The sequence below is a fragment of the Bos taurus genome, chromosome 19 (assembly GCF_002263795.3).
Source record: "Bos taurus isolate L1 Dominette 01449 registration number 42190680 breed Hereford chromosome 19, ARS-UCD2.0, whole genome shotgun sequence".
In the NCBI taxonomy this organism is placed as follows: domain Eukaryota; kingdom Metazoa; phylum Chordata; class Mammalia; order Artiodactyla; family Bovidae; genus Bos; species Bos taurus.
This window is the reverse complement of record NC_037346.1, coordinates 33,207,684-33,227,383: the sequence shown is the minus strand read 5'-3', so window position 1 is coordinate 33,227,383 and position 19,700 is coordinate 33,207,684. Positions and strand designations below refer to the sequence as shown.

General features: G+C 55.7%; 2 protein-coding genes and 3 non-coding genes across 9 annotated transcripts in view; 4 read left to right on the top strand and 1 right to left on the bottom strand.

Moving 5' to 3' along the window:
• TRPV2 (transient receptor potential cation channel subfamily V member 2) overlaps positions 1–17,795 on the top strand; it is a 21,159-nt gene extending 3,364 nt beyond the window's left edge. Inside the window, exons 3-19 of one of the 5 annotated variants that reach the window (XM_059877860.1) lie at positions 818–951; positions 2,648–2,941; positions 3,650–3,933; positions 5,848–6,021; positions 6,377–6,532; positions 7,031–7,126; positions 7,903–7,973; positions 8,415–8,580; positions 10,238–10,304; positions 10,406–10,722; positions 11,563–11,690; positions 12,486–12,565; positions 14,115–15,908; positions 16,153–16,200; positions 16,639–16,705; positions 17,146–17,224; positions 17,457–17,795. In XM_059877860.1, the coding sequence (XP_059733843.1) occupies positions 818–951; positions 2,648–2,941; positions 3,650–3,933; positions 5,848–6,021; positions 6,377–6,532; positions 7,031–7,126; positions 7,903–7,973; positions 8,415–8,580; positions 10,238–10,304; positions 10,406–10,722; positions 11,563–11,690; positions 12,486–12,565; positions 14,115–14,209 (2,062 nt within the window). In that variant the 3' untranslated portion in view covers positions 14,210–15,908; positions 16,153–16,200; positions 16,639–16,705; positions 17,146–17,224; positions 17,457–17,795. 5 annotated transcript variants of the gene reach the window in all.
• LOC112442808 (small nucleolar RNA SNORD49) lies at positions 16,007–16,073 on the top strand. Its single transcript, XR_003031099.1, has one exon. It is a non-coding gene; the product is annotated as a small nucleolar RNA SNORD49 (small nucleolar RNA).
• Positions 16,486–16,555, top strand: LOC112442806 (small nucleolar RNA SNORD49). The gene has a single exon (XR_003031096.1). It is a non-coding gene; the product is annotated as a small nucleolar RNA SNORD49 (small nucleolar RNA).
• On the top strand, positions 17,312–17,385 carry LOC112442827 (small nucleolar RNA SNORD65). Its single transcript, XR_003031117.1, has one exon. It is a non-coding gene; the product is annotated as a small nucleolar RNA SNORD65 (small nucleolar RNA).
• LRRC75A (leucine rich repeat containing 75A) overlaps positions 17,792–19,700 on the bottom strand; it is a 34,528-nt gene continuing 32,619 nt past the window's right edge. The window contains exon 4 of the mRNA XM_002695816.6: positions 17,792–19,700. Within this exon, the coding sequence (XP_002695862.2) occupies positions 19,160–19,700 (541 nt within the window). The 3' untranslated portion in view covers positions 17,792–19,159.

Genomic DNA, 19,700 nt, shown 5'->3' with positions numbered 1-19,700 from the left:
GGCTGGAGTTTCTCTGGAGTCGGGGTCTGGAGTTAGTTGAGCCCTCGCCCCCCACCCCACCCCCCTGCCCCATGAATTCTGCACCATGTGACTTTGGGAAGGTTACTTTATCTCCTTGTTTGTCTGATAGAGATTGCTCACCCAGGACAGAAGTGATGGTCGGGGGGGCAGCTGCTCTGTTGTTAGTCCATGGATGGTCTGAGAAGACGAGGGGCTTTTCTTGATTCCTTGGTGGGGACCAGTGGTGCAGACAGCCCCCAAGTCTGTGGGCACCTCCGGTAGCCCTGTGCTGACCCAAACCCCAGTTCAAGGCCCATGATGAGTTCCTGTGCTGAAATGGACAGTGAGCTTGTTGTGAGACCCTCAGGGCACCTAGAGAGTGAGAGCAGATCTCCCAAATGCCTGAGCTCGGGGGACGCAGAGACCACAGCCCCGGACAGCCTCCTCCTCCAGGGGTCTGAGCACCTGGGGTCTCATTGGTCAGCCTGGGAGAGTGCATGCTGCATGCTAAGTCACTCAATCATTTCTGAACTCTTTGTGACCCCATGGACTGTAGCCTGCCAGCTCCTCTGACCATGGGATTTTCCAGGCGAGAGTACTGGACTGGGTTGCCATGCCCCTCTCCAAGGGATCTTCCTGACCCAGGGATTGAACCCGTGTCTCCTGCATTGCAAGTGAATTCTTTACCACTCAGCTACAGGGAGGGTAGAGGCCCTCAAGAGGCTCCCATGGGGCTCCCTGGGAAGGGGAAGAGCTTCCCCTCTTTTGGGGGCCCAGAGCTCTCTTGCAGTATCAGTCACAAACCACATTCCCACAGCCAGCCAGACCCAAACCGCTTTGGCCGAGACCGGCTCTTCAGCGCTGTGGCCCGGGGGGCCCCCGAGGATCTGGCGGGGCTACCAGAGTACCTGCGCCGGACCAGCAAGTACCTCACAGACTCGGAGTACAGAGGTAGGCTACTGCTCGAGCCAGGGACTCATGAGCTGGGCCGAGACTGAGCTCCCTGGGTGGGTCTCGACCATGGTCAGGAGCTGAGAGGCAAGGAGGGGCAGTGCTCCTAGCAGCTCTCCTGCCAACAGAGCCCGCTACCCTGTCCACCTACCCCACCGGCTCCCGACCTGGGCCTGCCTCGGCCACCGTCAGCCATGTCAGTGGCGAACGGATATTCCCAGGCTTCCTCAGTGTGGCCTTTCCCTGCCCCTTTTTCAGTAATAGCATCACCAAGATCTGACACACATACCACACACTTCATCCATCTCAGAGCGTTCTTTGCCCCAAATATAAGTACCTGTAATATTTGGGCTGATGAAGAAAAGAACATTTGTGCATTCTAGAAGGCTCAAATAGTAATGAAATGTATAAAGCTGAGGGTAGAAACAGTCCATCATCCTGGCTCCTAATAATGATATGGAATACATCTTTTTAAACTTTAAATCCAGGGGGTGTATATTTATAGAAGTGGGGCCGTGCCATGTGTGCTGATCTGTAATGTGCTTTCCCCCTCTTACTACATCTTATAGCACGCTCCATCTCAGTGCACAGGCCTCTAACTCAGTCACCGTAACAACCGGCGGAGTTTCCCACCCTGCACATTGACCACAGTTCAGTTAACTAACCCCCTACTGGTGGCCATTTATATCGTTTGTAATTTTTGGCCTCAACACTTCTGTGTACTAAAGAATTTTGTATATAATTCCACGTGATCCTTACAAGAACCCTAGGATGGTCCCATTTTACAGTGAGGAAAATTGAGGTTAAGAGAGGCCAAATGACTTGCCCAGAAGAGACAGTTTTTAAGCGGTAAAGCCGCTTAACAAACACTGCTCCAAACGTTCTTGTGTAGAGAACGTTGCCTACACATCTTAGAAACTTAATTTATAGGGTAGAAAGTATAGCATACCAGAATACTACTCAGACATAAAAAGGAACAAATTTGAGTCAGCTGTAGTGAGGTGGATGAGCCTAGAGTCTGTGGTACAGAGTGAAGTAAGTCAGAAAGAGAAAAACAAATATCGTATATTAATGCATATATATGGAATCTAAAAAAGTGGTACTAACGAACCTAATGGCAGAGAAGGAATGGAGATGTAGACACAGAGAATGGACTTGTTGACACAGCAGGGGAAGGAGAGGGTGGGACAAATTGAGAAAGTATCACTGACGTGTATCCACTGCTGCTAAGTGGACAAGGCAGCAGTGGATACACGTCAATGATACTTTCTCAATTTGTCCCACCCTCTCCTTCCCCTGCTGTGTCAACAAGTCCATTCTCTGTGTCTACGACGTGTATCCACTACCATGTGTAAAATGGACAGCTAGTGGGAAGCTGCTGTCTAGCACAGGGAGCTGAGCTCAGTGCTCTGTGATGACCTAGAGAAGTGGAATGTGGGAGTGGGAGGGAGGCTATAGAGGGAGGGGATTTATGTATATAATTATGACTGATTGGAGTTGTTGTATGGCAGAAACCAAGTCAACATTGTAAAGCAGCTTTTCTCCAACTAAAAAATAAAGAAAATTGCAGCCATACCTGTTGGTATTCTAATACCTCTGGCTTGAGCCGTGTCACCCTGCAGCATGGCTGGGATGCTCCCTGTATGGGTGGGTGGGCGGCCTGAACACCACAGTGCTCCCTCCCCTCCTCCCGCAGAGGGCTCCACAGGGAAGACCTGTCTGATGAAGGCTCTGCTGAACCTTCGGGATGGGGCCAACGCCTGCATCGAGCCGCTGCTGCAGATTGACCGGGACTCGGGCAATCCCCATCCTCTGGTCAACGCCCAGTGCATGGATGAGTACTACCGAGGCCACAGCGCCCTCCACATCGCCATCGAGAAGCGGAGCCTGGTCTGCGTGAAGCTCCTGGTGGAGAATGGGGCCGATGTGCATGCCCGGGCCTGCGGCCAGTTCTTTCAGAAGAGGAGGGAAGAGACCTGCTTCTACTTCGGTGAGCTGCCTTTTTGGATAAAGTGGACTTCAGAGGGGATAAGGCCTTGCCCATGGTCACAGGGTTAATGTGACCCTGAAACCCAGACCTGTTTGACCCCTCATGCTTCTAATTGCTCGGCTACCTGCAAAGGCAGCTTGTCTAAGAGATGTTTTACCCTTATCTGGCCAAGGAAGCTCACTCACTACACACGAGCTCAGACCAGGGCCAGGGGAGCGGGAGGCTAGCACTGGTGTGTGATGAGACTCGACCGGACAGGGCATGGAGGAAGGGACATCTGTGCCCAGCGGCAGTGGGTCTGGGCCCTGGCAAAGAAAGGAGACAGAGGCAAGGGGTGGGAAGCCTGGTGGGCAAGCCCACACTCTGATCCCTTAGATGGTAAAGAGCTCCAGGTCCTCTCCCTTGGGTCGGAGCTGGACAGAGCCACCTCAACCAGCTCCTGAGAGAAGGCGCAGCTGCCCTAGGCAGGGCCTGGGACCTTCTCTGCTCACTGCCGGGCCTAGCTGGGCCTGGGACCTTCTCCGCTCACTGCCTGGCCTGGGTGGGTCCAGGACCTTTCGCACTCACTGCCTGGCCTGGCTGGGCCGGGGACCCTGATATAATACTGCATCTCCTCCTCTGGCTGCCTCAAGGTGGTCCAGGGAGCATGACGAGCCAATGGGTGGAAGCTGAGAGATCCAAGGCCCAAGCTGTCTCCTTGGCCCCCAGGCGAGCTGCCCCTCTCCCTGGCTGCCTGCACCCAGCAGTGGGATGTGGTGACTTACCTCCTGAAGAACACGCACCAGCCCGCTAGCCTGCAGGCCACTGACTCGCTGGGCAACACGGTGCTGCATGCCTTGGTGATGATCGCAGACAACTCTCCAGAGAACAGCATGCTAGTGACCCACATGTATGACAGGCTCCTCCAGGTGGGGGGCCTGCAGCTGGAGGACATGACCAACCTGCAGGGCCTCACGCCCCTGAAGCTGGCCGCCAAGGAGGGCAAAATCGAGGTGAGCGGCCAGGCCACGCTTTCCAGGAAGCAGGAGGACTCAGCCAGGAATTTTGCAGAAAGAGCCTGGGGTGGTGTCTAGCTCAGAGCAGTTTCGGCATGCACCTCTCCTACATGTGTGTTTATTATTGATAAATTATCCAGGAGCTGCAGTATGAATATATTACATTATAAAGCAGGGATTGTATATTTTTGGCTGCACTGTGCAGCTTCCCAGATCTTAGTTCCCCGACAAGGGCTTGAACCTGGGCCATGGCAGTGCAAGCCTGAGTCCTTACCACTGGACCACCAGGGAAATCCCAGGGATTCTTTTTAAAGTCATTTGGGTTTCTTGATTAGCAAATAGCTGTCTCATATTCTTTGCTGTTGTGTCTTCTTCCTATTGATTGTTGTGTTCTTTTTAAAAAAAATATTTATGTATTTATTTTTTTAAATTTTGGCTGTGCTGGGTCTTTGTTGCTGCACACTGGCTTTCTCTAGTTGTGGCAAGTGGGGGCTACTCTCTGGCTGAAATGCAAGAACTGCTCATTGTGGGGGCTTCTCTTGTTGAGCAGTGTGTGCTCAAGGGTACGCAGGCTTCTGTGGTGGCGTGTGGGCTCAGTAGTTGGGGCTCACAGCCTCCAGAGCTCATTAGTTGTGGCACATGGGGCTTAGCGACATATGGGATTTCCCGGACCAGGGATCGAACCCGTGTCCCTTGCATTGCAAGACAGATTCTTAACCCCTTGACCACCAGGGAAGCCCCATAAGTGTTATTGATCATGAATATAACAGCATTTTGTTTACAATTTGTCATAGTTGCAAATTTTTCTCCCAGTTCAACATTAAAAAATTGTTATGGCATTTTTTGCTACACAGAATTTTTACATTTTTATTAGCTGAGTATAATTATCTTTTTCTTGATTTTTGCTATTGCTTAACTCCTACAAGATTTTAAAACTTTGTGTGTGTGCATGAGTATACATGTGTGTGTGTGTGTATGCATGTGTGTGTATTCCATAGCCATATCTTCTTCCAGACTTTTCTTTTGTAGTTTCAATTTTAATGCCTAAAGGTGATTTATCTGGAAGTTATAAGTTACTCTAACAAAGAATAACCATGAGGAAATTCCCAAGCAGTCCAGTGGTTAGGACTCTGATTGCCAAGGGCTTAGGTTCGATCCTTCATCTGGGAACTAAGATTCCACAAGCTGTGTGGTTAAAAAAAAAGAATAAACATAATCTAGATTTACTTTTTCCTCAAAACACTTTCTCATTGTCTGATCCTTATTATCGGGGGGAGCTTCATGGGTGTACAACCTACACAGTTGACACAGGGCCCCATGCTTAGAACATAGGTGTCTTTAAAGTTTAAGACCAAACTGAACATAAATGGGAGTTTTACGTTTTCTTCCTGCCCTCCAAGGCCCCTGGGGTGTGGGGACCTCCCTTTGTGTCTAGAGGCATGGCTGTGTGACCTGTGGAAGCTCCCCAACACAGGAACCCCCGCCCCCACTCCTCATTTGTAAAACCACACTGCTCGGAACCTGTTCAGGTCAGGGACACTTTCTAGCCTGCTGAGAGCTCTAGACTCTGGCCACAGTCATGCACACATGTGTGTAGCTGGCAGCCTCTGATGTCATGGGGCATTAAGGACCCCTGAACTGGGGGTCCCTTGGCCATAAGAGTGTCCAGGAAAGAGGCCTTGGGGCAGGAATGGGGAAGGAAGAGCCAAGGTTGCTGGCAGGCCCTGGCATAGGTGGGTAGGTGGGAGTGCCTTAGTATGTGGACGTGTGTAACAGTTCATATGTGCAAGTGCATGTGTGTGCAGGGCACATGCGTGTGTCTGCTCTGCAGGACACTGAGTCCAAGGCTTCCCATCAGTGAGGGTGGTGGCCATGCGGGTCAAGCTCAAGCTCACGTGCCTGGCCCTGTAGATTTTCAGACACATCCTGCAGCGGGAGCTTCCGGAGCCATACCAGTCCCTTTCCCGAAAGTTCACCGAGTGGTCCTATGGGCCCGTGCGGGTGTCGCTGTATGACCTGGCCTCTGTGGACAGCTGGGAGGAAAACTCAGTGCTGGAGATCATCGCCTTTCACTCCCGAAGCCCGGTGAGCCTGCGGGGCGGGGGTGTGCCTAGGGGGCCTGGCAGAGCTTCCTGCAAGGTCTACCGCTCGGGCCAGCCTGCTGGACCACGTGGGCCCTGAAACCGGGATGTGGAGGTGTGGCCTCATGTCCTCACCCAGCCCCTGGGCACATGCTCACGCCACACACTGGTGCCACCCGACCTGGGGATCACGCCAGGGTGTCCTCTCTGTTGCCAAGCACCTGCTCAGGACTGGTCACTCTGTAGCTGTGAGGGTGGGGAGGGGTCATTCGGGGCTCCCCGACCTCTCCCCCTCCCCTGGTGCCCCCAACTGTACTTGCTGAACCAAACGCGCCTCTGACTCTCACCTGCCGTCCCAGCTCCGGCACCGGATGGTAGTCTTGGAGCCGCTGAACAAACTGCTGAAGGCGAAGTCGAATCTGCTCATCCCCAGGTTCCTCTTCAACTTCCTGTGTTACTTGACCTACATGCTCATCTTCACCGCTGTCACCTACTACCAGCCTGCCCTGGAAAAGGCAAGGCGGGGAGGGGCACGTCCTGGGGAGGCTTGCTGGAAACAACCCTGGCAGAAGACAGGGCAAGGATTAGCACCCACCCTGCAGATGCTGACTGCTGGGTGCTGCAGCCACGCGCTAACCTAGCTGGTCACAGTATGGAAGTAACAGCATAGTGGTAACAACAATAGTTAGGACTTAGTGAGTGTGCACCATATGTGAGAAAGTGTTCCACATGACTGACATGTGTTAACATATTTAATTAATCTCACAACAAGTCTCTGAGATGATAACTCTCATCATCGCTGGTTTACAGGTGAGGGAAGGGAGGCACAGAGAGATTAAGCAGCTTCAGGAGATGGGGCCTGAAACCAGACAGTCTGGCTCCAGAGCCCCTGCTTGCTCTGCTGCTCTGGGGGCCTCCCCACTGCTCACACTCAGAATGGGCCCCCAGCCTAGCTATCAGTGGGGGGCTGCTGGGAGGGCACCCCAGGCTGAGCCAAGTGTCTCTTCGAGCAGGACTTCCTCCCACTGGAAGTGACGGCTGGGAACACCATGCTGCTGCTGGGCCATGTGCTGCTCCTGCTCGGGGGGGTCAACCTCCTTATGGGCCAGGTGAGGGCTCCTCCGACCACCCCGCTCCAAACCCAGAATCCTGCTCTGAGGAGCCTGGGCACAGGTTAACCAAGTCCCTGCATTTTCAGGAGACTGAGCCCCATACCTGGTCCCGTGCTGACCAGCTTCAGGGCAGCCTTGCCTTCTGGGCTGAATGCCCTAACCCTACTGTTCTTGCTGGGGTGCCCTGAGGGCAGCAAATGACTCCTGTGATCCCCTAGCAGTGCCAGCTCTGCTCTCCTGTGAATGGAGCTAGATGCCCCCCAACCCACGGTCCCTTGGCTGGGTCATTCCTCACTTGAGGAGCACAGAAGGGTAGGCTGGGGGCCTGAGCAGGACATCCTCAGGGGAAGATGCTGCCAGCTTGCAGGAGACAGACTGGGCCATGGTGTGGAGACTCTCTGGGAGGCCAGGGTGGCTGGAGCACTGGATGGTCCCTGGGCAGCCAGGGAGGGGGAGGGAAAGGAGCCCCCCTCATCGTATGGAGCGTGAGCCCTCCAGCTGGATCCACAGGGAGCCAGGGGGTCCCTGGCATTGTCTGGGTGTCTTGACAGTTTGGAAACAGGGTCTGGAGCTTTCTCAGCTACCAGCCAGATTCATAAGCACCCCAAAAGTCAAAGCTGCCACCTGAGCCCCCGAGGTGGTTTTGCTCGGATTGTGACAGGCCGGCGGGAGGAGAGCATGGCAGTGGTGATCCAGCCCTGAGGGCAGTGGGGCTGTGTTGTGACCCCCCACGTGTCACAGCCTGTCTTCCCGGCCCCCTTGCCCCCCTGCAGCTGTGGTACTTCTGGAGGCGTCGTCTGTTCATCTGGATCTCCTTCATGGACAGCTACTTTGAAATCCTCTTGTACGTGAGGCCTTACCCCTCCTCCCCCATCTTGGCCTGGGCACCACGCTAGCTTTGGGGACCAGGGAGCTCCAGGGGCTGGGACCAGCATGCAGGCCGGACCCAGGAGCTGGGCTGCTGTTGGGTCCAGCTCATCACTGAGATAGTCACGTCAACCGAGTCCTCGCTCTGCCTCAGTGGAGCCTGAAGTCTTTACCTACTGTGTCTCACTGAATCCTCGCTGACACCCGCCAAGTCAGGCATTGTTACTGTCACACTCATTTTACAGGGGAGGGAACTGGGGCCCTCAGGGACCTCACCCAAGATGGAGGTCAGGATGCTCAAGTCCAGTCTGGACACGGAGAGGACATCTCATCTCTGAGACCGCGGCAGGGTTGAGGGGCAAGGGGGGTCTGCCCCGGCCAGGGGAGGCCCGCGAACTGACCGACCCTGCCCCCCCAGCCTGGTCCAGGCACTGCTCACCGTGCTGTCCCAGGTGCTGCGCTTCTTGGCCGTCAAGGGATACCTGCCGCTGCTCGTGTGCTCTCTGGTGCTGGGCTGGCTGAACCTGCTCTACTACATGCGTGGCTTCCAGTACACGGGTATCTACAGCGTCATGATCCAGAAGGTGAGAGGCAGGGGCAGCCCCGTGCAGCCAGACTGGCAGAGCTGGACACTGCACCCCAGGGGCACTCCTTTTGGGCTCAGCAGGCAGGCTCACCGAGTGTCAGCATCAGGGCGCACATACAGGCTGCCCTCCATACAGGTAAGCACATATGCACGTGTGTGCTGGCAAGTGTCCACACAGGAGCACGCGCGTCCTTGCTTGCTGAAGTAGCAGGGACCAAGCACAGAAGCTCACCGGTGTGCCTGTGCCCTGGGTCGTCTGGGCATGTGGAGGTGCCTGCATTCATTCAGTCATTCAACAAACATTTAGGAAGCGGATGCTAGGTATGGGTCAGGCCCTGTTCTAAGTGTCAGGAACACAGTATTTTGTTCACAAACAGAATAGATCTCGCTCTCCTGAAGCTGACATTCTAGCCGAGGAGACAGCATAAGAAAACAAATGAGAATGCTGCATTACACTAATGTTTCTGAAGGAAACATGTAAGGGGGTGTGAGGGACAGTGATGGGCCCTGTAGACTGGCTGTTCTGCGGGTCTCTTTGCAGAGGTGGCGTGTACGTTAAGATCTGAGAGAATGATCCAGCCACCACAGACTCAAGGAAGTAGAAATCTAGGCAAAGGGACTGAGGCCAGAAGCTAGAGCGAGCTGGGATGGCTAGGGACAGACAGAGGCTGGGAGGGTATGGGAGGAAGTGGGGGGAAGGGAGTGGTTTTGCTGACCTCGGGGAGGCCCCTGGAGGATTTCAGTCATGTCGAACTCTTTGCAACCCTATGGACTATGGCCCTCCAGGCTCTTCTGTCCATGGGATTCTCCAGGCAAGAATACTGGAGTGGGTTGCTATGTTCTCCTCCAGGGGATCTTCCCCACCAAGGGATGGAACCCGCATCTCTCACATCTCCACATTGGCAGGCAGGTTCTTTCCCACTGAGCCACCCGGGAAGCTCAGTGACATTAAATACATTCACAGTGTTGTACAACCATCTCCATCATCTCTAGGACTTGTCCACCTTCCCCAGTTGAAATTCTGTCCCACGAAACCCGAACTCCCCGTTACTTGCCTCTTCCTTGCCCCTAGTAACCACACTATGACTTTCTATCTCTATGAATTTCACTATTCTGAGTGCCTCATCACGTAAGTGCCAGTCATACAGTATTTGTCCTTTTGTGTCTGGCTTATTTCCCTGGGCATAATGTCCTCAAGGTTCATCTCTGCTATCACACATTAGAATTCCCTTTCTGTTTAAGACTGAATAATACTGCACTGTATGTAGACACCACATTTAGTTTATCTGTTCATCCATCTGTGAACAGTTGGGTTGTTGCCACCTCTGGCTGTTTGAACAACGCTGCTGCAAACACGGGTGCCCAGGTTATCTGTTCGAATCCTTGTTTTCCATTCCTTCTTTCGAGGGCATGTCCAGACGTGGAGCCGCTGGAGCCTGTGGTTTAATTTTTTGGCCCTGGAGGGTTTTGAGCAGGAAAATGATATGATCTGATATAGACTTTTTTTAAAGACCCCCCTTCTCACTGTGGCTCCACAGGGCCTGTGTATGCACACATTGTCCATGTGCGTGTGCACATGTGCAGGGCTGAGGCAGGGTCTGGAGTCACACCTAGTGACCTGGCCCCCCCCACCAACTCTGGGGCATATGTTCTAGGTCATCCTTCGGGACCTGCTCCGCTTCCTGGGGGTCTACTTAGTCTTCCTTTTCGGCTTCGCTGTTGGTAAAGGCCCTCACTCCCCTACCCAGCCCTTGCCCACCCTTGAGGCTGCCCGCTGGTCTCCCCTGGGCTGAGCACCCTCTGCCTCCCTCCCCTCCGCGCAGCACTAGTGAGCCTGAGTCGGGAGCCCCAGGACACCGGGGCCCCTGCGGGTTCCAACACCACAGAGGTGGCGGGGAAGGAGGACAAGGAGGCCCCATACCGGGGCATCCTGGACACTTCCTTGGAGCTGTTCAAGTTCACCATCGGCATGGGCGAGCTGGCCTTCCAAGACCAGCTGCACTTCCGCGGTGTGGTGCTGCTGCTGCTCTTGGCCTATGTGCTTCTCACCTATGTCTTGCTGCTCAACATGCTCATTGCGCTCATGAGCGAGACCGTCAACAGCGTCGCCACTGACAGCTGGAGCATCTGGAAGCTGCAGGTACCTGGGGAGGGTCCCCATCGCCTCCTGCGTCCTGAGCCCCCGAGTGGGATCTCCCTTGTCCATTCCTTCCTTCCTGCACAGGGCTGATTTGAGGACAGATCAGGTCTTAGGAGGTGCCTCGCACATACTAGGTGCTGTGTGTTAGCTGCCATCATCGTTAGTACTAAGTGTTTTCCGAGTGCCCAGTGCAGGGCTAGACATGGTTCTAGGCTCCAAGCATATGGCAGAGAACGAGATGAAGACTCCACCCTCGTGCATCCCGCTTCTGTACTCATCGAGTGTTCAGTGGGGTTAGCTTGGTGGGCGACACATGTGGGATGCAGGGGCCTGGGTTGGCCTAGCCTGGAGGAGCTGAGGGGGAGGGCAGAGGCTGGGGTAGCTGGGAGCTGATGAGACCTGGGAGGGTCAGGGTGAGTCTGGAGAGGTGCTGCGGGGAGAGCCTTGTGGGTGAGGGGGTGCTGAACTGTGTGACCAGTTCACTGCTGACCTTGGGCAAGCCACTTATCTTCTCTGAGCCTCACCTGCAAAGTTCCATGCCGCCCCCACCTGGCTTGAGTGCCAGGGGCAGGCACTGTGAAGTTCTGCACCTGCTGGAGTTCTAGAAGCTGTAGTTATGTGACTGCAAGTCACTGCAGGGCATGCATCACCTGCGGGCTCCCCAGCAATCACCCAGGACGCATCATCCTCAGTCTCTAAGTGGGAACACATTCAGGGGATGCAGGGCTTGACACACAGGCATGTGAACTGTGGGGCTGGATTCAGATGCACGCACTTCACAGATGCTGAGTTACACTGTGAAGTGCCGGCCACGCTGTCTGATGAATCCTTTGTTCCCAGAAAGCCATCTCTGTCCTAGAGATGGAGAAGGGCTACTGGTGGTGCAGGAGGAAGCAGCAGCGGGCAGGGGTGAAGCTGACAGTTGGCTCCAGGCCAGATGGTAGCCCCGATGAGCGCTGGTGCTTCAGGTGAGCAGGGGGGTGGGGCAGCCTGGGGGCCCTGCTGAAAACCAGCGGGGGAGCAGCTAGGAAGGAAAGCCAGGTCGGGAGGGAAAGGCAAGGTCTGCGTGCCCGAGGACTCTGGCCAGGGCCGGCAAGGTCAGTGCTGCTAGACCTCATTAGACCCAGAGCTCCAAGGCCTGCCGCTCTATCAGTTCATCTTCCTATCCACTGACTGAAACTGAAGGTCCCTCCCCGATGGTCCTGATTAACTCCTTCAGGCCTGAAATGGGGTACAGTCAGGAGGTCAAAAGCCAGAGGCATCCTGGGGTCAGAGCGTGCTAAGCCTGCTGTGACTGGTTGGCTTTGCCCTTCCACCCTCCACCCCGATCCTGACCCTGAGGCTGCAACCCTTCCCCCGAGAGCAGACTCTCCCCACAGAGAGGGAGCCTGGTGACAAGTGCACGGCCAGAAACACACTTTTCTGAGGGCATAGCCCGGCAAGGGGGTGGGTCTTAAGACGTGGAGTAGCTGTGAAAAGACTCCAGAGCCTGGGTCCACAAAGACCCAGCTCCTCTAAACTCCTCTCTGGATGCTGGGGACAATCCAGGTCACTGTGAAGAGCCAGAGGGGAGAGACGCCCGTTCCTCCCTGTGGGCCCCTGGCAGGGGCAACGGTCTGAGAGCTGGGAGCACAGGCTCAGGTGGGCTGGTGGATGGTCCAGAGTCCCGCAGAGAAGACTCGCCCTCCTTGCCCTCCTCTGGGGCAGCCGCTCTCCTGCACCCCTGGCCTCCTGGAGCCTCACAGCTACCCTGTCTCCTGCAGGGTGGAGGAAGTGAACTGGGCTGCGTGGGAGCAGACGCTGCCCACGGTGTTCGAGGAGCCCTCAGGGCGGGGCGGCCCTGGTGAGTGGCTGTGGGGTGTGTGTCAGTGTCTGCCTGACCCACAGCACAGAGAGTCTGGGCTCCAGGCTCCATCCGTGGAGTGGCTTTGTCCCATAAAGTGGTGCCTTCCCCAGTCTGTCCCCCACCTCCTCACCATCACTTGGGCAACTAGCTCCTGGTGCACCCTCCTCTCCTGCTTCTTCCTGTCTAGGTTTCTGTCTGTCTGCTGCACTCTCCATTCATTCAATGGGTTCTGGGCGGACCCAGCAGAGGAACAAGTTAGGGAGCCCCCAGTGCCCAATGGCTCCACCCCGACAGGCCAGCCTGGCCACCCCCACACCTGACTGAGAAGCCACTTCCTCTGCCTTTGCCTCATGGCCCAGGCTTGTTCAAGGCCCCTCCATAGAAAGGCCCCTCCATTCTAGGGTGGTGCTGGCCCCCCTCCAAGAATGATCCCCACCAGAGGCCTATTCTGAGGACTGGCTATCTGCAGGACAGGCCCCTTTAGAATCCTCTGTAGCTCCCACTTCAAGACTTCTGGCTGCCCTTCTCTCCTTTCTCATGCTCTTTCCAGACTCCACCTGCTGTGCCCTGGCCCCCTCCCCACAACAGCCTCCCCATCGCCCGAGAAACCTGTGTGTGGAGTCTCCTCTGGCCTCCAGGGCTCCTGGGTCCTTGACCACACGGCCCTCACTGATAACTTCCTGCCCACTCGTCTGTGTGTTTCCCTCCCTCTGAGCCCTGCTGTCCCCTCCCTTCAAGACTCTGAAAATCCCCTTGTCGTTCCACACCCCACTGCCTGCTGTGACCTCTAACTGGACATCACCATCGGGAACAGCCTTGGGACTGCCCTGCCAGGACCACATTTGTCAGCCCGCCCCTCTTCGCCCAGGCGGGAGGACTTGTGGGTCTCTACCACCCCCTGCCTCCTGGTGCTGAGTGTCCTTGGGACCCTCTGCCCTGCCCCTTCCCTCCCACATCTGCACCCAGACCTTAGAGGAGGCTTTTGGCTCCCGGCTCATCCCACTCCAGTCCCTCTGATACAGACAAAAACCACACACAGCCCCCAGCACACAACGCCTCCCACTGCCTGGAAGGCCACATTCCTCCTCCTCAGGTCAAGGCCCCAAACTGTTGTCCAGCCCCCTCCCTGCACCTCCCTCCATGTGACAGCAGTCCCTCAACAGTGCTCCCTGTTCCTTTCTCTCCTTGGCTCTGTCCCAAGTGCCCTTCCATTCTCTGGGCATCCACCTTTCCCAGCTTCTCCTTGGGGTGGGGGGTCTCCTCTCTTCTCTGAGCACCTGACTCTCGCCACCCTCTGGCTTTTCAGCACATCATCTCAGGTGTTCCGGTTTCTAACACAAAAGCCTGTCACCTGCAGGCACTCTCAGATCCTGGGAGGAGGCCCCTGATGGGCACGTGGTGGGGGGAGGCATTGCCGGGGACTTCTCGCCTGCTGTCTACAGGCAGGGGTGGTGCCATAGCTGTGGCCTCCTCCTGTTTGCTGGCGCCTGCCTCCTGGGGTACACACCCTGAGGACCAGGCCACCGTGGTCTTCATCCCTTTACAGGCGCCATCACCAGCCCGGCTTTGGCCTCCCAGTCCAGCCAGGACAGCGCGGTGGAGGAAGACCATGTGCCCCTGCAGCCCCTGGAATCCCACTGATGGATATCTTTCCAGTCCCACCTGCTGGCTCTGGGGCTCCAGGGGTCTTTGGTGGCAAAAATGAATAAATATTTTCTTGTGGCTAACTCTCCTGGAAACGTTAGTTGAGTAAAGGTATTGGGCCCTTGGCCTGTTTGGCATCTGACATTTCTCTGCGAGTTTACCTGTGTCTGGGGCCGGGCTGCTCCCTCAGTCTCCTGGGCACAGGGACCCTCACCTGCAGCCCCCCAACTGCCCTCTTTGGGGTGCAGGCAGCTGGCCGAGGCGCTGTGCCTGCTGTCACCGCAGAAGCGAGGTGGTGGACACAGGCCAGTAGGGCCACCTCTACTCCAGCCTCCAGACACCTGCTAAAGTCACCTGCAGGACGTCTCTTAGCCCGCTCCTGGGCTGAACTTCATTCAGGCTGTGGATTACCGATTCCTCTTGAGCAGTTCCCACCCCTGCAAGCCGGAGGGACCTCCCTGGGACACGAGAGCAAGGTTACCGGCCTCTGAAGGCTTGCGAGGCTCCGGGCGCCCTCGGGGTCCCTAGCCGGCATCCCCAAGCATTTCCGGACGCCTCCTGGTCTCCTTGGCATTTACACTAAATCCTTCGCGCATGACGGTGGACCTCGTGGGTGTCTGACCCCTAGGCGTGGGCCCCTCTAGAAGCCCCCCTCCCTACATTAAAACCCCACGCCTATTTCTAAGACCCGTTCAGTAACCGATGGGTCACCACCGCGTTTCCGGCATTTTCCCTTGGGGTCCTGTGTGTTTGTTCACAGGACGTGCGTGGTCGGGCTGAATGTTTTTTAAGTGGCCAGACCCGAGCCTGTTCCCACGCTGTGGGAGGGAGGAAGGCTTCACCGCTGGTGAAACGCGGGCGCGGCTGGAGGAGTCCCGAAGGAGCGGGGGTTGGGGGTGAGCGAGGGGGGGCGCGGAGCGGGGGCGGAGGAAGGGGAGTGAGGGGGGCGGTCGGGGCGCAGCGGCTGGAAGGGCTGGTGCAGGGAGGGCAGACGGCCCCGGTCCCCAGGACGAGGAGCGGTCACAGTGTGTGCACGCCTGCCGCGCGCCAGCCTCTGTAGGGTTTCGAGGGCGTGATCGCATGTAACGCGCAGAACCACGGTCTGTAGCCTCCGCCGTTCCACCTTCCAGAGAAGCAACCGGAAGCTCGCGATGGCCGAATCTCTACTCCCGACCACCCAGGGGCGGTGCGGCGGGACAGTCTGGCTCTGCGCAAGCGCTCTGGGGCTAGCCGCGTGCCTGTGACCCAGAATTCTTGGGCCTCGGAAGAGACCATGAGCTCCGGAGGAGGGGGGAGTCCGGCCGGCGCGGCGGCGTCTGTGCCGTTAAAAGGACCGGAAGTTCCCGTGAGTCTTTGCCAGGACTCCCCTCCCATCCTGAGGAGTGGAATGTTCCGACTCCTTAAGGGGCTGGGACGCAGACTCTCTGGCCTTTCCACTGCTGGTGTCGCGAGCTGGTTTGGGTACTCAGTTAGGGCCTGTCCGCGGCCGCGAGGGCGCCAGAGCTTGTTAGTTTCTCGACCGATGTTCCCGGGAAGCGTAACTGGAGTGCGGCAGGCGGCTGCGGCCAGGCGGGCCTGGGGGCGGGCGCCTTGGCCCTGTGTTCATATCTAGGGACCGAAATGGAGGAGCGCGTGCATCTTTGTCTGGCAGGGTTCCGCGGTCTGGGAACCTCTCCCCCCGGGCTCGCAGCCGGGAGTGAGTGACCCCAAGGAGGACTGGGTAAAGCGGAGCTGCCTGCACCCGAGGGCGCGGGGCGAGGCTCGTAGGGGGGTCGCGAGGGAGGCTTGCTCGGCTGTCCTGATGATCCCGTAGGAAGTGCCGTCAGAAGCGATAACTGACGACTTTTACGCTAATCTGATGCGGTCGCTGACACCTGACGCTTTAGGTGCCCGTAGCTGCCAGAGTCTGCCCTTAATGCACGTCCTGATCCTTGTTTCAGATGGCGGCCCACTCAGTTTTGTAGACGGGAGCAGCAGCCCTCCTCGAGGTAAGAACCAGTCTCTGTGGACTTAATAACGTTAACTTAGCTGTGTCTAAGGTTCTTCCACCCTTAAACGCACGGATATTGCTTGATGACTTGTCGTTGTCACTTTCATGCATTTGATATAATTATGCACGGCCCCTTGGCCTGTTTGGGACGATTAGGTTGCGGCCCCTAACCTGAAACGAGTTTTGTCTAAACCGCGTCTGTGTTCAGAAACAGATGCCTTCAGGCGGGTTTAGCCAAAGCCCAGGTCCCTGGGCCGGTAATAGGAGTGGTGAGGTGCTTGGCTGCTCTGATGAGATCACTAATAGGAAGTGCCGTCAGAAGCGATAACTGACGATAGTTTTCCCGACTGACTGCAGTCAAGGCATCCTCACCAGTTGCCGGTGCCCAGGAGTTGGGTGGTCTGGACTGTGACCCGTAATTTCTATATTCACCCAGGTTGCCAGCTAGTGATGCATTGCCAGCGCGTGCTCACCAGCCACCGAGTATGGGCGCCTGGACCGAGGTGAGTAAACTTTGGACTGTAGTTGAGGAGGCCGAGGTGTTGAATCATTAAGTTGCTATTGGACCATATGTTGGCAGTTTGACGTGGCTGACCTAGTACCTTGACCTTTATCGACCGAGTATCTGAGAATGATTTTGGTTTGTGTGTGGACTAGATTGCAGAGTGAGCCCAGGAGTTCCTTTTTATGTCGTGGCTGTAGAGCCCTGAGCAAACTTTCTGCTTTGAGATGCTCTGGAAATCGAAAGCGTTAGGTGTGTAATGTTTAAAATAATGTGACTGAATGGAATTTGAAACATCTAAAGATGGCAGTTATGACTCAGTTCCTAAGGACTGTTGAGAGGATGGATGTGCATTTGTATAGTCGTGGCTGTCAGCACAGTGGGAACTGCTTCCAGTTGCCCTTGGCTGTCTGTCCACAGGTGCCTTATTCATCCCTCCAGGGTCTGAGCTCTGAAGAGTGGTGACCAGCAGAGTTTTAGAGCCGGCAGCAATGGCAGGAACACCCCAGCCCAAGACAAGGTAAGACTGATCTGGACCATGACCATTCTGCATGGTAGAATGGATGAGCAGCTAGTTTTGTTAAAATGGTTTTGCAGAAAAGGATATCAATGATGAAATCACCCAAAAGAAGCTGGAATTACCGGCAGATTGTGTAGTGGTGAACCTACGGTTTTCTGAGGATATCTTTATGCTGTGAATGACTATTCTGGGGAGTATAAAGTAAGATTCACTGATACTAGTTTCCTTGCAGGCTAAGCTGCAGCAGGGGCAGAATTTGGAAGTTGCAAGGACCAGTGGCAGCCATCAACTTGGACATGGAAAATACAGGCTTCAATGTTTTGTTTTGTGCCGAGTATCAAAGAGGACATTCTTAATGTTAAAGAGCCAAGAAACGGATTTGGCACCTTTTTTCTAGGACAGCGGAGTCATTAAATTCATAGTTTCCTAGTATTGTCCCTTAAGCAAAAGTAGCTTTTTTGTACTTGTAAGTATTGTATGCATTTGTTATACTGGGAGAGAGAAAATTCCTGAAATTTGTATCTCCATGCAGTTACCATAGAGGTAATAAAAGGATGCTCTTTTGTATTAAGTTCTTAGAAATGTATATTTTTGAAGAAAAAGTCAAGTCTGATCACTGCTGACAAATATTGTTCGGTCTCTAAGTCGTGTCAATATTAGTGGTCCAGTTAACTCCTTGTAACCTTCCCTTATGGTCAGTTTAAGGTGTTCTCCCCTCTTGAGACTTGGGGCAGAAATCCCCAAGCGTTTAAGGCATCTATACACAGTCCTGTTCCTCTGGGCTCTGTCCACTGGCTTGAGCGTCCTCTCTCCTGAAGCCCCACCCCCATTCGCACCGACTGCAGCATCTGAAGCCCCGGTCTGTAAAGGTCTTGGCTCCCTGGCATCAGATTAGAAGCTTCCCTCACCCTGTTTACCTGAGGGGCCCTGGTTCACCAACATCATGGGTACATGGATAATTTTCTCCAATTCAGCAATCAGCTGGGCTTTTTGATTGGGCCTTAATGGGGAGGCTTTGGGTGTAGGGAAGGTGGGGTGGAGATTTTCTTCTCCTCCTCCCAGCTGTGGTTGCTCGGAGGCACCTCATCTTTGTGGTCCTGGGGTTTGGGGAATGTGCTCAAATTTTGGGGACCACATGGGAAGGAATTTTATGAGAAATGGTCCTTTTAAAAGGAAGCAAGGCTCACTGTGGCCTGTACCCTAGCAACAATCACCCATGGGAAGGTCTGGCAATCTGCATAGAGGATGGGGTTTGTTTTCTGAGTGGGTCATATTTTGTGCATGCGCTAGTCTGCCCCAGGCTTGCTAGGCAGGCTGCCATAAATACTGGCGGGTTTAGGGAATAGCTGGTCCCCTGGGTAGGCCCTGGGGTCACATCACAGGCTGAAAGACTTTGTAGATGATGGGAAGTTTGTTTCAAGGAGCCCAGGGCTCCACAAGGAGAGACCCTTTAGTCCAGATGGGGAGGGGACTCCTGGGGGTCTCTAGGAGCCAGTCCCCTATCCCAGCCCTTGACCTGAGGTACAGTCAGCATCTGGCTGGGGTTTGCTGGCCTGAATATCTGTAATTCAGGATTGGAAAGTCCTGGGTTAGATGGAGGGCCCCTGCTACACTCCTTTCCTGGAGGAGAGGTCTCCAGATTCACAGTAGCTCAGGCTTCCAGCATCCTCAACCTGCTGCAACCACAGGTCTAGGGAGGCTAAGGGTGGATTCCTTTCAAGCCAGGGATGACTTCTCAGGAGCCAGAGGCAGACGTGGGTGGACAGGGGAGAGGGAAAGGACCGAAGAGGAGTTATAGTGCTCCTTTCCCAGATGGCACCATCCGGCTTCCCATGGGGGTGGGGGGAGGCCCTGCCCGGGCCCACTGTGGAGCTCCTCCTCAGGAGCCCCAGCCATCCTATCCCAGGAGGAGTGACTTTGGCCTGTATTCCCCTGTCACGTCTGGGTTGCACCTACAGTTTCCCTGCCCTCCTGGTCTCTGGCCGGGGTTTCGGGGCCCCCTCCGGGATCCTCTGGGCCCAGGGTCTCATCCTGGGTCTCGTGCCCACTGCCCGGGCCCTCGCCCAGCTCCAGGATGGTGGGCAGGTGGCCCTGCTTGGGGGATCGCTTGCGTAGGCTGAGCAGGAAGGGCTGGGGCAGCGAGAAGATGTCCACATTGTTGCCCAGGTCGATCCACGTGACGCTGGGGAACTTCCGGGGGTCTCTGAGGGCGTCGGTGAGGTCACGCAGCAGGGCCCGCGTCAGCCGGTTGCCGTTGAGGGCCAGCGTGGTCATCCGGGGCAGTGTGCTGAGCGCCGGCAGCAGCTGCAGAACCATGTCATCCGTGAGGCCCGTGAAGCCCAGCTCCACACTGTCCACCTGCTCCCCGCAGCGCTGCAGGTAGCTGGTCACCCGCTCCAGGTCACGGGAGGTCAGCGGGATGCCTGACAGGTCCACGGTGTTGTCCGGAGGGCTCCCGGCCAGGACTGCCTTGAGG